At 50.4% G+C, this 13,879-nt stretch overlaps 5 protein-coding genes across 5 annotated transcripts; 4 read left to right on the top strand and 1 right to left on the bottom strand.

Moving 5' to 3' along the window:
• Positions 1-936: 936 nt before the first annotated feature.
• On the top strand, positions 937-2,807 carry CCOS01_03738 (uncharacterized protein; the record flags this gene model as incomplete). The annotated part of the gene is made up of 5 exons (XM_060451923.1): positions 937-1,497; positions 1,554-1,978; positions 2,040-2,333; positions 2,389-2,621; positions 2,692-2,807. 5 exons carry the CDS (start codon positions 937-939, stop codon positions 2,805-2,807), a joined length of 1,629 nt encoding a protein of 542 aa, XP_060318188.1.
• Positions 2,808-3,438: 631 nt separating this feature from the next.
• CCOS01_03737 (uncharacterized protein) lies at positions 3,439-5,036 on the top strand (the record flags this gene model as incomplete). The annotated part of the gene is made up of 3 exons (XM_060451922.1): positions 3,439-3,481; positions 3,537-4,075; positions 4,134-5,036. The coding sequence occupies 3 exons, from the start codon at positions 3,439-3,441 to the stop codon at positions 5,034-5,036; spliced, it is 1,485 nt and encodes a 494-aa protein (XP_060318187.1).
• A 165-nt stretch (positions 5,037-5,201) lies between these two features.
• CCOS01_03736 (major facilitator superfamily transporter) lies at positions 5,202-7,239 on the bottom strand (the record flags this gene model as incomplete). Its single annotated transcript, XM_060451921.1, has 7 exons — positions 5,202-5,715; positions 5,782-5,922; positions 5,976-6,331; positions 6,406-6,528; positions 6,580-6,699; positions 6,762-6,857; positions 6,916-7,239. 7 exons carry the CDS (start codon positions 7,237-7,239, stop codon positions 5,202-5,204), a joined length of 1,674 nt encoding a protein of 557 aa, XP_060318186.1.
• A 905-nt stretch (positions 7,240-8,144) lies between these two features.
• CCOS01_03735 (amidase) lies at positions 8,145-10,220 on the top strand (the record flags this gene model as incomplete). Its single annotated transcript, XM_060451920.1, has 7 exons — positions 8,145-8,435; positions 8,497-8,619; positions 8,680-8,829; positions 8,903-9,321; positions 9,378-9,445; positions 9,648-10,028; positions 10,105-10,220. 7 exons carry the CDS (start codon positions 8,145-8,147, stop codon positions 10,218-10,220), a joined length of 1,548 nt encoding a protein of 515 aa, XP_060318185.1.
• A 1,106-nt stretch (positions 10,221-11,326) lies between these two features.
• CCOS01_03734 (flavin containing amine oxidoreductase) lies at positions 11,327-13,208 on the top strand (the record flags this gene model as incomplete). Its single annotated transcript, XM_060451919.1, has 2 exons — positions 11,327-12,079; positions 12,141-13,208. The coding sequence occupies 2 exons, from the start codon at positions 11,327-11,329 to the stop codon at positions 13,206-13,208; spliced, it is 1,821 nt and encodes a 606-aa protein (XP_060318184.1).
• Between the last annotated feature and the right edge of the window lie 671 nt (positions 13,209-13,879).

Here is a 13,879-nt window from a genome sequence, read left to right as displayed (position 1 = left end):
GTGACTTTCTTGAATGGGGCCAATCATATGTAATTACGAACTTATCTCATATGGGTCGGCCCTTAAGTCTGGGGTAATCTCCACCATACCAAGTATGGGTGACTTGACGATGGGGTAAATGGACTTGATCTCTGCGCGCCCAGCAATCATGCTGCGCCCGGCACTGTCGAAGTGACACTGCTACAGGGTTACAGATGCACCAAATGATGATTGTGAGGATAAATTCTGCCTTTCTTGTCTGCTACCTCAACAACGATCCAGCAGATTATGACATGCATCAAGCTGGTGTGGATAAGCCAATAGCCAATGATTGAGAATTACGAGAGTTCGGCACCGGCTGATTGCTGTTAAATGCCATGAACCAGCCAATCACTTGTATTTGCGAGGGATCGAGAGGAGCCAACTCTGATAAGGCACGGATCACACCCGTCCTCTTGTTGGGATGATAATCTGATCCTTGAGGAGACACCAACGACAACAAAGAATTGTTGCGACAACAATAGAATGGCACCAGATCGGCAGAGCATGCCGAGGGATTACTCCAACTACGGTATCTCAAGAGAGGTTCCGGCGTCAAGTCCTGCCTACTAGTACCTGTTTTAGCCATGTATTTACCTTGGGTCGAGAAAAACGAAGCTGCATTAATGAGGGGAACTCATTACAGGACTCCAACAGATTATGTACGCTGTCGTCACAATCAGCGGCGATAAGTCATTGACCGATACGCATGCGAAGTTGAATAAGTTCCAATCTTCAGTCAACGGGGGATGGCCGGGTTCTTGATTATCCCCTCCCCCAGTCCTTGGAATAGAAATATTGATAAAAACATTATCCCAATTATATCCAACGTCTGATGGTTGTCTCCTCCGGCGCACCCTCTTTTACCATCAACTTCCATCATTTTATCCTAGTCTCTTTCCCAGTGTATCAATAATCATGGGTTCGCTTGCACCAGCTTCGTGGGAACTCAAGGCCGATAAGTTGAGGAAGATCCTCAAAGACTCTCTCAATCCGAAATGGCTCTTGGCTCCGGAAGACCTGCCTTCCCCAAGCCAGCTGAACATCTCCAAGTTCATCGACACGTGCAAGCTGTTGACCCCACAGGAGCAGGAGATTACAGCCTGTAGCGGCACTGAGCTAGTAAGCCGGATGGCTGCTGGCAAGCTTACCGCCGTTGAGACAGTTACAGCGTTTCTGAAGCGCGCTCATGTGGCTCATCAGCTGACCAACTTCGCGACCGAGTTCTTGGTCGATGAAGCGTTAGCTGCTGCTGCAAAGCTCGATGCGGAATTCCAGGAGACTGGAAAGATTGTTGGACCGCTGCATGGTCTGCCGATTTCTATTAAAGAGCATATTGGACTCAAAGGGAAGATTGTGCATTCGGCCTACGTGGCTTGGGCGGACAACATTGCCCAAGAAGACGCTCTAGTTCTTCGGCTGGCTGCGAAAGCGGGTGCTGTCTTCCATGTCCGCACCAATGTCCCACAAAGTTGCATGGTAAGCCACGTCGTTCATGATTTCCGAGACAACCGGACTGACTGGTCGTACTACAGCACCTCGACTGCAGCAATCCCATTTACGGCACGACAGTCAACCCTTACAACCGCAATCTCACATCGGGCGGCTCCAGTGGTGGCGAAGGAGCATGCCTCGGACTCCGTGGCTCTGTCTTGGGACTCGGGACTGATATCGGGGGCTCCGTTCGTGGGCCGGCGGCCTTTTGCGGCTGCTATGGTCTTCGAACAACGGCTCTGCGCAATCCATACAAAGGCATTTGTCTGCCGGGCCTAGGCCAAGAGAGCATCAAGTGTATCTTGGGCCCCTTGGCAAACAGCATCTCGGATATTCAGCTCTTTGAAGATGTTGTACTTAACCAAGAGCCTTGGGACGAAGAGACCTCTCTGGTTCCCCTGCCCTGGAAGAAGATGGAGCCATATCAACCAGGCCAATTTACTGTTGGTGTTATTTGGGACGATGGGTAAGTGATTTTGGGATTTGGATGCATGCTTTCGAAGTTTCCACTAACGGTAGCTGTACAGAATGGTTCATCCTCATCCGCCAGTTACCCGTGGCCTCAAGTACGCGGTTGACAAACTTAAGGCAGCTGGGGTGAAGGTCGTAGACTTTGAGCCGTACAAACATGGCGAAGGAGCCGAGATAATCGAGCTTCTCTACTTCCCAGACGCAGCCGAGACACAGAAGGAAGTCCTTGCAGAAGGGGGCGAGCCGGTAGCACCATTAACGGAGTGGGCGTTCCACTACTCAAAGCCGGAGCCGCTCACCATCAGAGAGAATTGGGAACTGAACTTACGGAGAGAAGCTTTCCGTGAAGAGTAAGGGAAACCATATCCATCTGCTTGGCTCATAGCTGACACCGTTGGCACTCAGGTATCATAAGGTGATGAAAGATCGCGGCGTCGATTTCATCCTTTGCCCCGCCTATGTCGGCGTGGCTGCAAAGTGCGGCACTCCTCAATACTGGCATTACACGACTATCTGGAATATTCTGGATCAACCAAGCATCACTTTCCCGACTGGTCTTCATGTCGACCCCAAGGTTGACGTAGTTGATGCCAACTACAAGCCTCGATCAGCAACAGATGAGAGAGAGTACAAGAAATGTAAGTTTACACCACGTCCCGTGGCTATGGTTTCTCGATTGAGCATATGATATTTACCAAAAAAAATCAGATATTCCCGAAGCGTTTGTCGATGCCCCGATCGCTCTCCAGCTCGCTGGCAAGCACTTCCGGGACGAGGAGACGGTGGCTGCAGCAGATTTGGTAACGAAGATCATACAAAATTGAGGTGAACTTGGCCCTTATTTTGTAATATCTCAATATTTTCAAGCCTTGAAAATCCACTTGAATAATTGGATAATCTTGATTCATTACTGGCCGTATGGTTTTCTCTCATCAACGGAACATAGGCCCCTTTGTAGGCACCTAGATTTGGACCATTGCGGTATAGTTCGCGGGCAGATTTCTGTGCCAAACTTCGCGAGGTCGCGATGAAAATTTGTACTCAACACGGCGGCCGACTAGCCCTCAAAGTCATCATCTAGATTGTTGAACCATACGTATTGGTGTGTAAGAAGGCGATTTCACTAAAGCAACTGCCTAGAATGCTTGCCATACATGCCGCAGACGAACTCAAATGGTGTGCAAGGTTCTAGGTTGTAGATATGTGCAACCAACCCCGCAAAGGTATGGTATGTACTCCAAGTAATACGATAAGCCGGCCCACCATGGATGTTAGGACGATGTTCGTGCGGGGCTGTGCACCATTTTTCCTATGATAAGACATGCCGATCCTGCGTATCCCTTTTGGTTGGGTCTTTGAAGTAGGCAGCCTTGCTTCGCAGCTGGCATATCTGCTTCGTCACTACCGATTGCTGATTTCAGCGCCTCAATACATGTTTATTACACGTGCATCAACATGCCCAAAGCCAAATTGCGAACGAAGACCGGGTGCTCGACCTGTGAGTCAGTTCGATTCGCCTATTCGACATCAGGAACGTTGCTGATACATAGCAGGCAGGAAGAGAAGAGTGAAATGCGGCGAGGAGAAACCAGTATGCCGCGCCTGCGTTGCTTCAGGACGTGGTTGCACGTGGCCGTCCTCCGACGACATGTACGATAGACGTCACCGATCTCGTCGATCCTTCTCTGATGACAGGACCTTGCCTTCACCGTCTTCCTGCAGCAAAGAATCCATCATCTCTCTGGAATTAAGAGAGCTGCCGGATCTCGAACAGGAGCTGACCCACCACTACTTCAACATATTCCTCTCCGTACTCTTACTCCCCACAGTGAGAGAAAGAGACCTGGAGGGCTATGGATCGCAGGTGATGAGCATGATGCTTTGCTCTGAAAGCGTAAAGTGCGCTGTCCTAGCTGCGTGTGCTTCTAATAAGTACATGCTCCTGAGGTCAAGGAGGTATCATGATGCGGCACTGGGGTACTACTTCCGTGCCGTGGAACTGGTCAATCGTGCTCTTCATGACTTGGGTGCATCCGCCAAGGGGCCTGACGATCCGCTGCTGACCACCGTTGTGTATCTTTACTTATACGATGTAAGTATCCCGTTGTTACTGAGTCTCAAATCCCAACCCGATCTCATTAATTTGAAAGATGTGGGGGCCGCCCGACGAGACTTTAGACGCGAGGAAGCATGTCGACGGCGCTATGAACCTACTCAAGCTTAGATACGAAGACACCTGCTCACCCATGTCAATGTCGAGACCTCTACATCGAATTAATACGGAGAGCGTGCTTTATCAAGCATTCCTGCTTGCTATGCGAAAGCCATTCGCTCCCAACTTTCATGTGGATGAACAATTCCTCGATCGATCCGAACATGTTCTCAACGCAAGGAAACTCATCGACATATTATCCGAAGGTGATAGCCCCGTACTGGGCTTACCACTGCCGCTATATCGTCTCATAACGGACCTCATTGACGTCCTCAACTCACCCAAGCATCCGACTGAAGCGTTTCTGATTCGGATGAGAGAGGAGATGAAAACATGGGAAGGCCTCGTACTGGTAGAAGATGAAGGAGCCAGCTGCCCTTTGTCCATGACGAGCTTTCACAAAGACGCTGGTACTCTTTTCGTTTTGGGCGCTTCGCTGCTCCTAGACTACATCGCAGAGTTTTCACTCGCCAACCACACTTTATGGCCACAGGTCCCAAGAACTACGCAGAACAGCTGGAACCCTTTACATCCAATGCGAAGTGCACCAAGATGGCAAGTGCAGCGTGCCTTTGAGATTCTTCGTCGACCAGCCGCCTATGAAACGTGGACGCGGTGCTTCTTGGGGGCTTGGCCGATGTTGATACTTGGTTACTCTGTTACCTCGTCTGAGGATATCTCGTTGATCCGGCGTGTTCTGACGCAAATGGTAGAACGTATGGGGTATGGAGAAATTCAAAGGATTCTCGATGATCTAGAAGGAGTCTGGACTAAGCGCACCGAGGACATTCCTAGAGAGTCTGTGGTGATGAGTGCTATCGAGAGGACTTGTGCGGTGTAATCAAGGGTTGTGGGCAAAAGTCTTTGTGTTCAATTGCCAACATACAGTGAAAGTGAAAGATGATTAGGAGACAGCAACTAAAGTATATAATGCTGCAGATCTGTTTCCATCCTATGGTACTAATTCAACGAAAATGGACGGCAGGCATCGTATTTGCACCGCATGTCAGTGACTGAGGCCTTTAGCATGCGCTTTGGCAACATGACGCCAGTATCTGTTCGCACTATTCTCTCTGATAGTCCTACCATACTTGGTCATGACGAAGATACTAGCATTCCAGACGAATCCGATCGCGGCAACGATGATGTAGGTATCGCGATATCCCATATGGTTTAGCCAAGGAGTGATTCCATAGTTGATTGCAAACGACATGGTGTTGCGGATGATGACGCATGTGGTGATCATGTCACCGCTAAGCTGCGGATACGACGCGATGGCATATCCGAGTGATCCCGCCACAGCAAGGGCGTTGTTGATGGCGAGGGTGAACTGGGAGATGACGAGACCCATCCAGTGAATGTGGTAGGTCACACCCAGGCCGTATAGGAGCATGCTGAATGGTACCAGAAACATTGATGCGGAGAAGAGCCAGAGGGAGTGTTCCGACTCGGAGATTCCATTGTTGCGTCGGGCGAGGCGGATCGTGAGCAGCCGACCGACCTTGCCGCAGTAGTAGCCTCTGCCAGGATGCATAAGTCAACGATCTCTTCCTTTCCCTCTTGAGGAGTATCTAGGAAACACTTACCCAACCATAGTACCGAGTAAGCCTCCGGCATAAGCTGCTGCTACACCGGCAGTAGAGAAGCCGTACATCGTGGTGTATACAGTACCAGCCGTAGCGTTCTGCACACCCGACCATACCAAATTGTTGGCACCGTACATCAGACTAAGCACAAGTTAGCTATCAGATTCATCTCATGATAGGAAGAAGATTCCCACCCTGCGTAAACGACTGAGGGGTATGTGAAACCTCTAAGTCCACCAAGTGCAATATCCAACATGCGGTTGGGCCTAGCCTTGTCTTTGATACTGAGCTTCTGGATATAAGTCTTGCGAGGATAGATCATCTGCCCAGTTTCGGTATCAACAGGTTTGGCATTTGTCATGTTTTTCTCGTCCGCCTTATCAGACGACTTCTCGTCCGCATCGCTCCCGTTGTGCTGCTCTCGAACTCCGGTTGCATGACCTGTGGGTGTGCTGTCTTCGACAGGCCGCGCGGGACGATCATAGTTGGTCTCCTCCATGAAAAGGAAGCAGTAGACGAGAGCAATGCCGTTGAATATAGAACACCACCACTTTGGTAGGCAAGAATTAGTTAGATACAGCAGGGAGGGATAGGGGCTAAAGGCCGTAAGAGAACATGACTTACGAGAGTCCATTTCCAACCCATGCCCACGTTGATGAAGCCCGAAAGCATCGGGGCAAGCTTGCCCGTCATTGAAAGGCCCCACCCATAGAGTGCAAGGTATTTGGGGCGCTGGTGCGCGAACCACTGTTCGATGGTCAGTCAAGCGCATTCTTTGGGGCCTGCTTGGGTTCCTACGATATCTGTGATAGAAATTTCGCACAAAGATTCAACCGGGGCCCCAAAAAGCCCAAGCAGAATGCGATTAGCCAGATATGTGTGTTTCGTGGTGCACATCGGGGCGGTAGCAAGGATGATCTAGAAGCCGACACATTAGGAATGATTCCATCATTGACGCTGTGTTCGCTCGAAGGACTAACAATGTTGGCGATAAGAGACGCCAGATACGCTGGTCGCTTGCCATACTGCAGCGCAAACGGTTGCCAGATCAGACAACCCCAGCCATAGAACAGGAACTAGAGCAGGAGTTACACGTCAGCATGGCTTTAAGATTGCGATATGGACTCTCCTCACCATGATTCCCGTGCCATTGTTGATATCTGAAAGCGACAATCCAGTTGCTTTTCTGATGGGGGTGACGACAGAATAGACAGCACTACTCGGGATTGCTATCATGACGGTGTAAACTAAGACGCAAGATGTCGCGAGCCATTTTCGCTTCTTGGTCCAGTTCAACGGATCCTCTGGATCTTCCGACGGGCGGGGAATTAGAATGATGTCCGCCTCATCGGATCCGGAAGCATGTTTGCTGATGACGGAGCCGTCTACGTCGATAAGTCTGGTGGTACCAGGAGGCAGGTCATCGCCATTCGTCTGAGCGGGGGCGTCGTGAGCCATTTGGTTGCTGTCGGGTCAGTCGACCCCAAAGAAACTCGAAAGCTGCGGCTGTGTCGATCTTTCAGAGTTCCCGCACAGATTAAGCTGGCACAGGAGGTATTTGAACAGAAAAGAGCGCTCTTTGAGTATCTGGGAGTGATGTGCGGCTTCAGCTACTTATCAGCGTAACTCGTAGAAACGTTGATGTGGTATGGCGATCCCAAGGAACGGTTCAACCAGACTGGGTGCACACACCCGCCACCGAGGTACGGCTATTAGCTATCTCGTTATGAAGCGAATTACGGATGGGACTTATTAGCTAGGCCAGCGTTGGCCAAGGCGTCACTTTGCGGGGAATTTTGATAAGACAACCAGGTTCTCAGTCTCGGACATTGACCTGGGCGTTCTTTAGGAGATGGCTGACAGTCAAGCTACCCAGCATTGGTAGATAACGACGCCAGAGAGGGACGCGAACGTAAAGCGCCATGTTTGTAGAGAGCCCTGGATAACGATAGCAGAACATCAACCAAAATCCGCCTAAAGATATGCGCTTACATCTCCTCGTTCCTGGGTCGTCAACCGCCCGCATAGAGCGGAGCCCCGAAAAACAAGGGTGCCGGATGTTGCACTGGGATGAAGGATTTAGGCCCACCACTGGACCAAGTTGGCAGTTGACAGCGATAGGCCGAGAGAGCTCAATTTGGCGCTATCTAGGGATGGCAGATAGGGAAGACATTATCGCTTCAGATAGGGTGCCTCTTACAACGCGTACACTAGTAGAAGTAGGCAGACGATATTAGTGAAGCCAGCCAGCTATTTTGTGGTATTTTCTATTTCTGTTTTTGGGGTCTTGCTTTGAAGTGCCGTGCAACGTGACGCAACTTACACAGCATCCCCGACCCCTAACATTCCCAAGCTCGCCCAAAATGGCAATCACCACAATTCCAAAAGGCTGGCGGGAACTCGCACAAGTCTGTATCGACATCCAGAAGAAGTCAATTCTCAAGGAGTATGAGTTGGCAAGCGACCAAATACCTCCGAAAGATCGTCAAAATGTGCTTGATATCCCAACCGAGTCTGGAATTTTGACCACGGAGGAAATTCGGATGACTGAGCAGGATGCCTCGAGCTTGTTAGAAAAGTACAAGAGCGGCCAATGGACTGTAAAACAAGTTGTCACGGCTTTTCTGAAGAAAACAACCATGATTCATCAATTGGTATGAATAAATCACATTGTGTAGGGATATTTCTAGCTAACGCATTATTTTCACGTGCCAGACCAACTTTGCTACCGAGATTTTAGCAGAAGATGCCCTTCAGAAGGCCAACGAACTTGATGCGTACTTCCAAAAAACAGGCCAGCTGGTCGGCCCTCTTCATGGCATCCCAATATCAGTCAAGGTAGATTTTGTCTCTCTAGTCCCGCATCGAGGGGTGTGATTACTGACTCGCTACTGATAGGAACACATCGGCATGGGTGGCCATATCACGCACGCAGGGTTTGTATCAAAGATCACAAACATCCCGCTTGAAGACGCCCTTTCCATCCAGATTTTGAAGAAGGCAGGAGCAGTTATTCATGTCAGAACGAATCAACCGCAGAGTCTCATGGTAGGTATACTAATCTTTTCTGTGACAATAAACTTGAGAGGTTGGAAATAAGTTAACATTCTTTGCTCCACAGCATCTGGACTGCAATAATAATATCACCGGGCTAACTAGGAACCCACGCAACCTTCTTTGCTCGCCCGGAGGATCATCCGGTGGTGAAGGAGTATCAGTCGGCGCGAAATGCTCAGTGATTGGCGTGGGCACAGATATTGGCGGGAGTATACGCATCCCTGCCGCCTTCAATGGTTGTTATGGACTTCGACCGACGGCTCTGCGTGTGCCAAACCTTGGAAATTTTGGTATCACATCTGGACAAGAGAGTATCCGGGGTGTGGTTGGACCCTTGGGCCAGAGCGTTGATGATCTGGAACTGTTCATGAGTGCTGTTCTTGCAGCTGAACCGTGGGATACTGAGACTATGTTGGTTCCAGTGCCATGGAGACCTGTCAATCCCAAGAAAGAGATCACGGTGGGAATTATGTTGGACGATGGGTATGTCCCTTCCCCTGTCTTCTAATGTCTTTATAACTGACTTGAACGGGTCGAAGTTTCGTCAAACCACATCCGCCGGTCCTACGGGCTCTTCGTTCAGCAGCGGAAAAATTGAAACAGTCAGGTGTGAAAGTGGTAGACTGGGAACCCTTTGACCACCAGCGCGGCTGGGAAATAGTAGTAAGCGCCATTCCATTTTTCCTTTCCTTTCTCTTTCTTCTTTCTTCTTTACCTGCCTAGACCCTCTTTCTCAGGTATCTGTAGAATAGGTTCTGCAAGGTTTATCTCGACTAACCAGAATCAGTCCTCGTTGTATTTCCCCCAAGGGCCAAAGCCGTACCTCGACACATTCGCCGAAAGTGGCGAGCCGGTCCTCCCACTTACCGAGCATGCTTTCAGATTCTCAAAAGCCGAACCACTTACAGTCGCAGAGAACTGGAACCTCAACTATAGAAGAGAGGAATATCGACGAGACTATCATGCTCTGATGAAGCACAGAGGCGTCGATGTCATACTATGTCCTGCATACGTTGGTGCGGGTGTGTTGCAAGGCGGCGCCGAGTACTGGAATTACACGGCCATTTGGAACGTGCTAGACCAACCAGCAGCCATCTTGCCGAGCGGACTGAAGGTTGACAAAGCCATTGACAAGCCCGAGGAAGATTACACGCCTCGGAATGACTATGATGCTAAAGAATGGAAGGCCTGTAAGTCACCGCCCCTAGCTCACTCAAGCTCCTTCAGTTGTCGCGTCCCATGTGCTGACGGTGTGACGTTATTTAGATGATGCCGACCTTTTCCACGACATGCCAATTTGTTTACAGCTTGTCGGAAAACACTTCCAAGATGAAGAAGTGCTACAGGCAACTAAGCTGGTTGATCGCATCTTGAAGGAATAGATTTTCGCTCTTATCTAGACTAGACGCAAGGAGTTGTCGAGGCATCGGCGCATAAATGAGTAGACTTAGATGCTAAACTTTCCACTTGATCAAGGGGCTTGGATAGATAGACTTAAATATTCCACAATCAACACATGCCCTCTCAGTTTCTTGGTACTTGTGTGTACATAAAAGGCGGTTACGTTGTATGTTTCGAGGTAGCGGGCGACTGAGGTAAAGAACTTCAATCAAAGCCGTCTAGGAAAGCGCGAGAATTGTGTTGAGTTGCGTCGCTCATGGCATCAGAATCTTTGGGCCACATCCGTCGGCCTTACAAACCGTTCTGTTTCCATGAACGTTGACACTGAAAGGCCAATGGCAACACTCCCACCTCACTGTAGCCGACATATCAACAACATGGCTTAAACTTTAGGAGGTAAGAACCCGTCAAGATAGACTAGAGTTCAGTGACTTGGTATCGTTAGAGTGCCTCTTGATTGTCCATCTCTCTTGAATGCCGGGCTTTTTCGGTGCCGCACTCCGTAGATATGTAAGGGTAAGGTATTACGCAGTACCTAGATAACGACGCCCGCGGGCAACCGGCTATGATATCCGATCAGAAGAAATTTCCCCACCGGAATAGAGACACCGTAGCACCCGTAACCTTGCTCATGTCCCCTTGTGGGGTTTGGCTGAAGTGGTGGACGTATTTTTGGGGGAGGGGCCGAGGGTCGCCGTGTTGATAGGGCAGTCCTAGGCTGCAACACATCATTGTGGTCAAGCCCTGGCCAACTGAGCGATCGCAACTGAGCGATCGCAACTGAGCGGGGTCTGCGATCGCTGTCGGATGCCTAATCCAGACGCCAACGGAATGGGACAGCCCATGAGTTGAATCAACGTCCGGTATCGCGACCATCATATCACTTTCGTATTTCCTTCTGAAAGGTTGATACTGATCTCTTGTCTTAGAACAATTGCCTGTTGAAAGCGATAATTTTGAAGCCACCCAAAGACGACATAGACCATCGCCAGCGCCTTTCGGGACGGTGATCAATCTTTGTAGAGCAAGTCCAACTCACCCTAGCTGGACCATACGCAAGCAACGTGTCTCTTCCCAGGCAATCAATATGACCAAACTCATCGAAACCATCGACCTCTCGAACACGTCTACGGCGTACTACGCCCCAGCCACAATCACTCGTGCTGGTTCCCTGGTGCACGTATCAGGCTTGCCCGGCAACACCAAAGATGGCAAGGTGCCGTCAGACTACGACTCCCAAATTCACCTCGCGCTGCTCAACCTACGCAAAGTCATCATAGCTGCCGGATCGACGGTATCCAACATTGCGAGTTTGACTCTCTACATTGTGGACTACGATGCCTCTAACCGCCAACATGCCCGCCACGTCCAGCGGTTCCTGGGAACGCACCGCCCCGCAATGACACTCGTTCCTGTACAAAGATTGGCGGTGTCGGGCTGGCTGATCGAGATCAACGCCGTGGTCGCCCGACCAGAAACACCCTCAGTTCCTCGAAGCCTTCAATCGGTGCAGGAGAGTGTCGATGTTGTCATTATCGGTGCGGGATTGGCGGGTCTTTCTGCCGCTCATGAGGTCCGACGGGCTGGGCTAAGCTGCGTTGTGTTGGAGGCCCGAGATCGTGTGGGCGGCAAGACGTGGAGTCAACCGATGGAGGATGGCAGGGACAACGGCGTGTTCGACCTCGGCGCGGCGTGGATCAATGACACGAATCAAAGCAGGATGTATGAACTTGCGAAGAGATATGGCGCTGAGTTGATCGAGCAGAACACCAACGGTAACTGCGTTCTTCAAGATTTCGATGGCAAATGCAGCCCTTTCCCGTACGGGGAGCTGCCCAAGGTCGGTTTCGAAAACACCCCGTCAGATATGAGCATTTCTCACATGTTGGTCATGGATATAGTTCAGTGAATCGACGCGCGATCATCTAGCCCAGATCAGGGACATGGCAGAAGCAGACTGCCAAGCCCTCGACGTTTTCAGACCACGGGACACATCTCTCGACTCTCTCACATTCGAGGCTTATCTCAAATCTCGAAGTGCCGATAATGTTGCTTTAGCCACAGCCACAGTCTGGACACGGGCCATGTTGGGCCAAGAGCCAAAGGACATCTCCGCACTGTACTTCCTGAACTATTGCAAGTCGGGCGGTGGACTGCTGCAGATGCGATCGGATAGAAAAGATGGAGGACAGTATCTCCGGGTCCGCCAAGGCACGCAGCTCTTCTCTAAAGGGCTGGCTTCATCATTGCCTGAAGGAATCGTCCGTCTCTCTAGCCCCGTTCAGGCTGTTGTACAGAACGAGAATCGCTCAGTTAAAGTCGAGGCCGGCGGTAAGGTCTACTCAGCGCAAAAGGTCATTACGACTGTACCTGGTCCCGTCCTCAAGTCGATTTCATTTCAGCCAGCGCTACCCCATACGAAGCTGGCCTGGATCGAGTCACAAACATACGGATACTACACGAAAGCTATGATGGAGTTCAGCACCCCGTTCTGGGTCGAGAAGGGATATTGCGGCTTGGCTCAATCTTTCGTCGGCCCTGCTTCTGTAATTCGTGACACGAGCAGTCCGGCAGACAAGAAGTTCGTACTGACGTGCTTCATGGCTGGCGAGCCTGGCAAGGCATGGGCGGCAACGACAATCACCGAGCGAGAGAGCAGCCTACTAGAGCAACTGAGTCAATTATATGGCGTTGAGAATATTCGTCAGCTCTTCAAGCAGATGGTATTCTACGAATGGGTCACCGATGAGTTTTCGGGATTGGGATGCCCTTGCACGTCACTCACTCCTGGAGTTCTTGACACGCTCGGTGGAGATGGGCTTCGGGAGCCGTATCGTGATATCCATTTCGCGGGGACGGAAACCGCAGGTGAATGGAAGGGATACATGGAGGGCGCTGTAAGAAGTGGAGAGCGGGCGGCTGTGGAGGTTGTGAAAAGCCTTCAAGGCGGTCTGATATCACGCCTCTAGTTTCCTCACGTTTCTCTTGGTTCATAAGCTCGATGATATTACACGAACCTGAAGATGTCTTTGAGCGCTGTGCCCATACAAAACATCTGACTTAGCTACTGAAATAGAAGTGAACATTATCTCCATTGACGTTATAATCTGAGATAACGGGTTCTACTACCGGTTCATATTACTATTGCTGCACGCTGACTTATAAGAAGCGTGGTATCAGCCCCGAATGCTGGGATCTGGCTCAAAAGACCACCACCAACAGCTCATGGCGTTCAATGTAGCGGCGTCGGGCCTCTGCATTGTCGCCGTTCTAGAAGACCATGCCGCTCAGACAAGGGACGAGAGCGCTGTCGCGCGGTGCCGGCCTCTGTGCATCAGCCTGGTGTTTCGCCCACCGGCATAGCATACAAGCTTCATCCATTCACAATCGGCCGATCTTCTCACTGGCCCAGTCAATTAAAGTTTCCCCTTCCGAAGCATTGGTACCGTGGTGTTTGTCGCAATAGCCAAGCATCTACAGATAATGCCTGGCTTTTGTTGATGGGTGCTCGGTAACCTCGGTTTGTGGGGGAACTACAGGGTATGAATTGGAAAAGCTACCACTGTTAATCAATCCAGTGCGATGGACTCGGGATTCTGGGTAAGCCAGATTTGACACGTTAGATGTATCATGCCTCTTT

The sequence above is a fragment of the Colletotrichum costaricense genome (assembly GCF_030867565.1).
Source record: "Colletotrichum costaricense strain IMI 309622 chromosome Unknown Scaffold_3.1, whole genome shotgun sequence".
Classification (NCBI taxonomy): Eukaryota; Fungi; Ascomycota; class Sordariomycetes; order Glomerellales; family Glomerellaceae; genus Colletotrichum; species Colletotrichum costaricense.
Note: the sequence above shows the minus strand (reverse complement) of the source record. Positions and strands in the feature narration are given on the sequence as shown.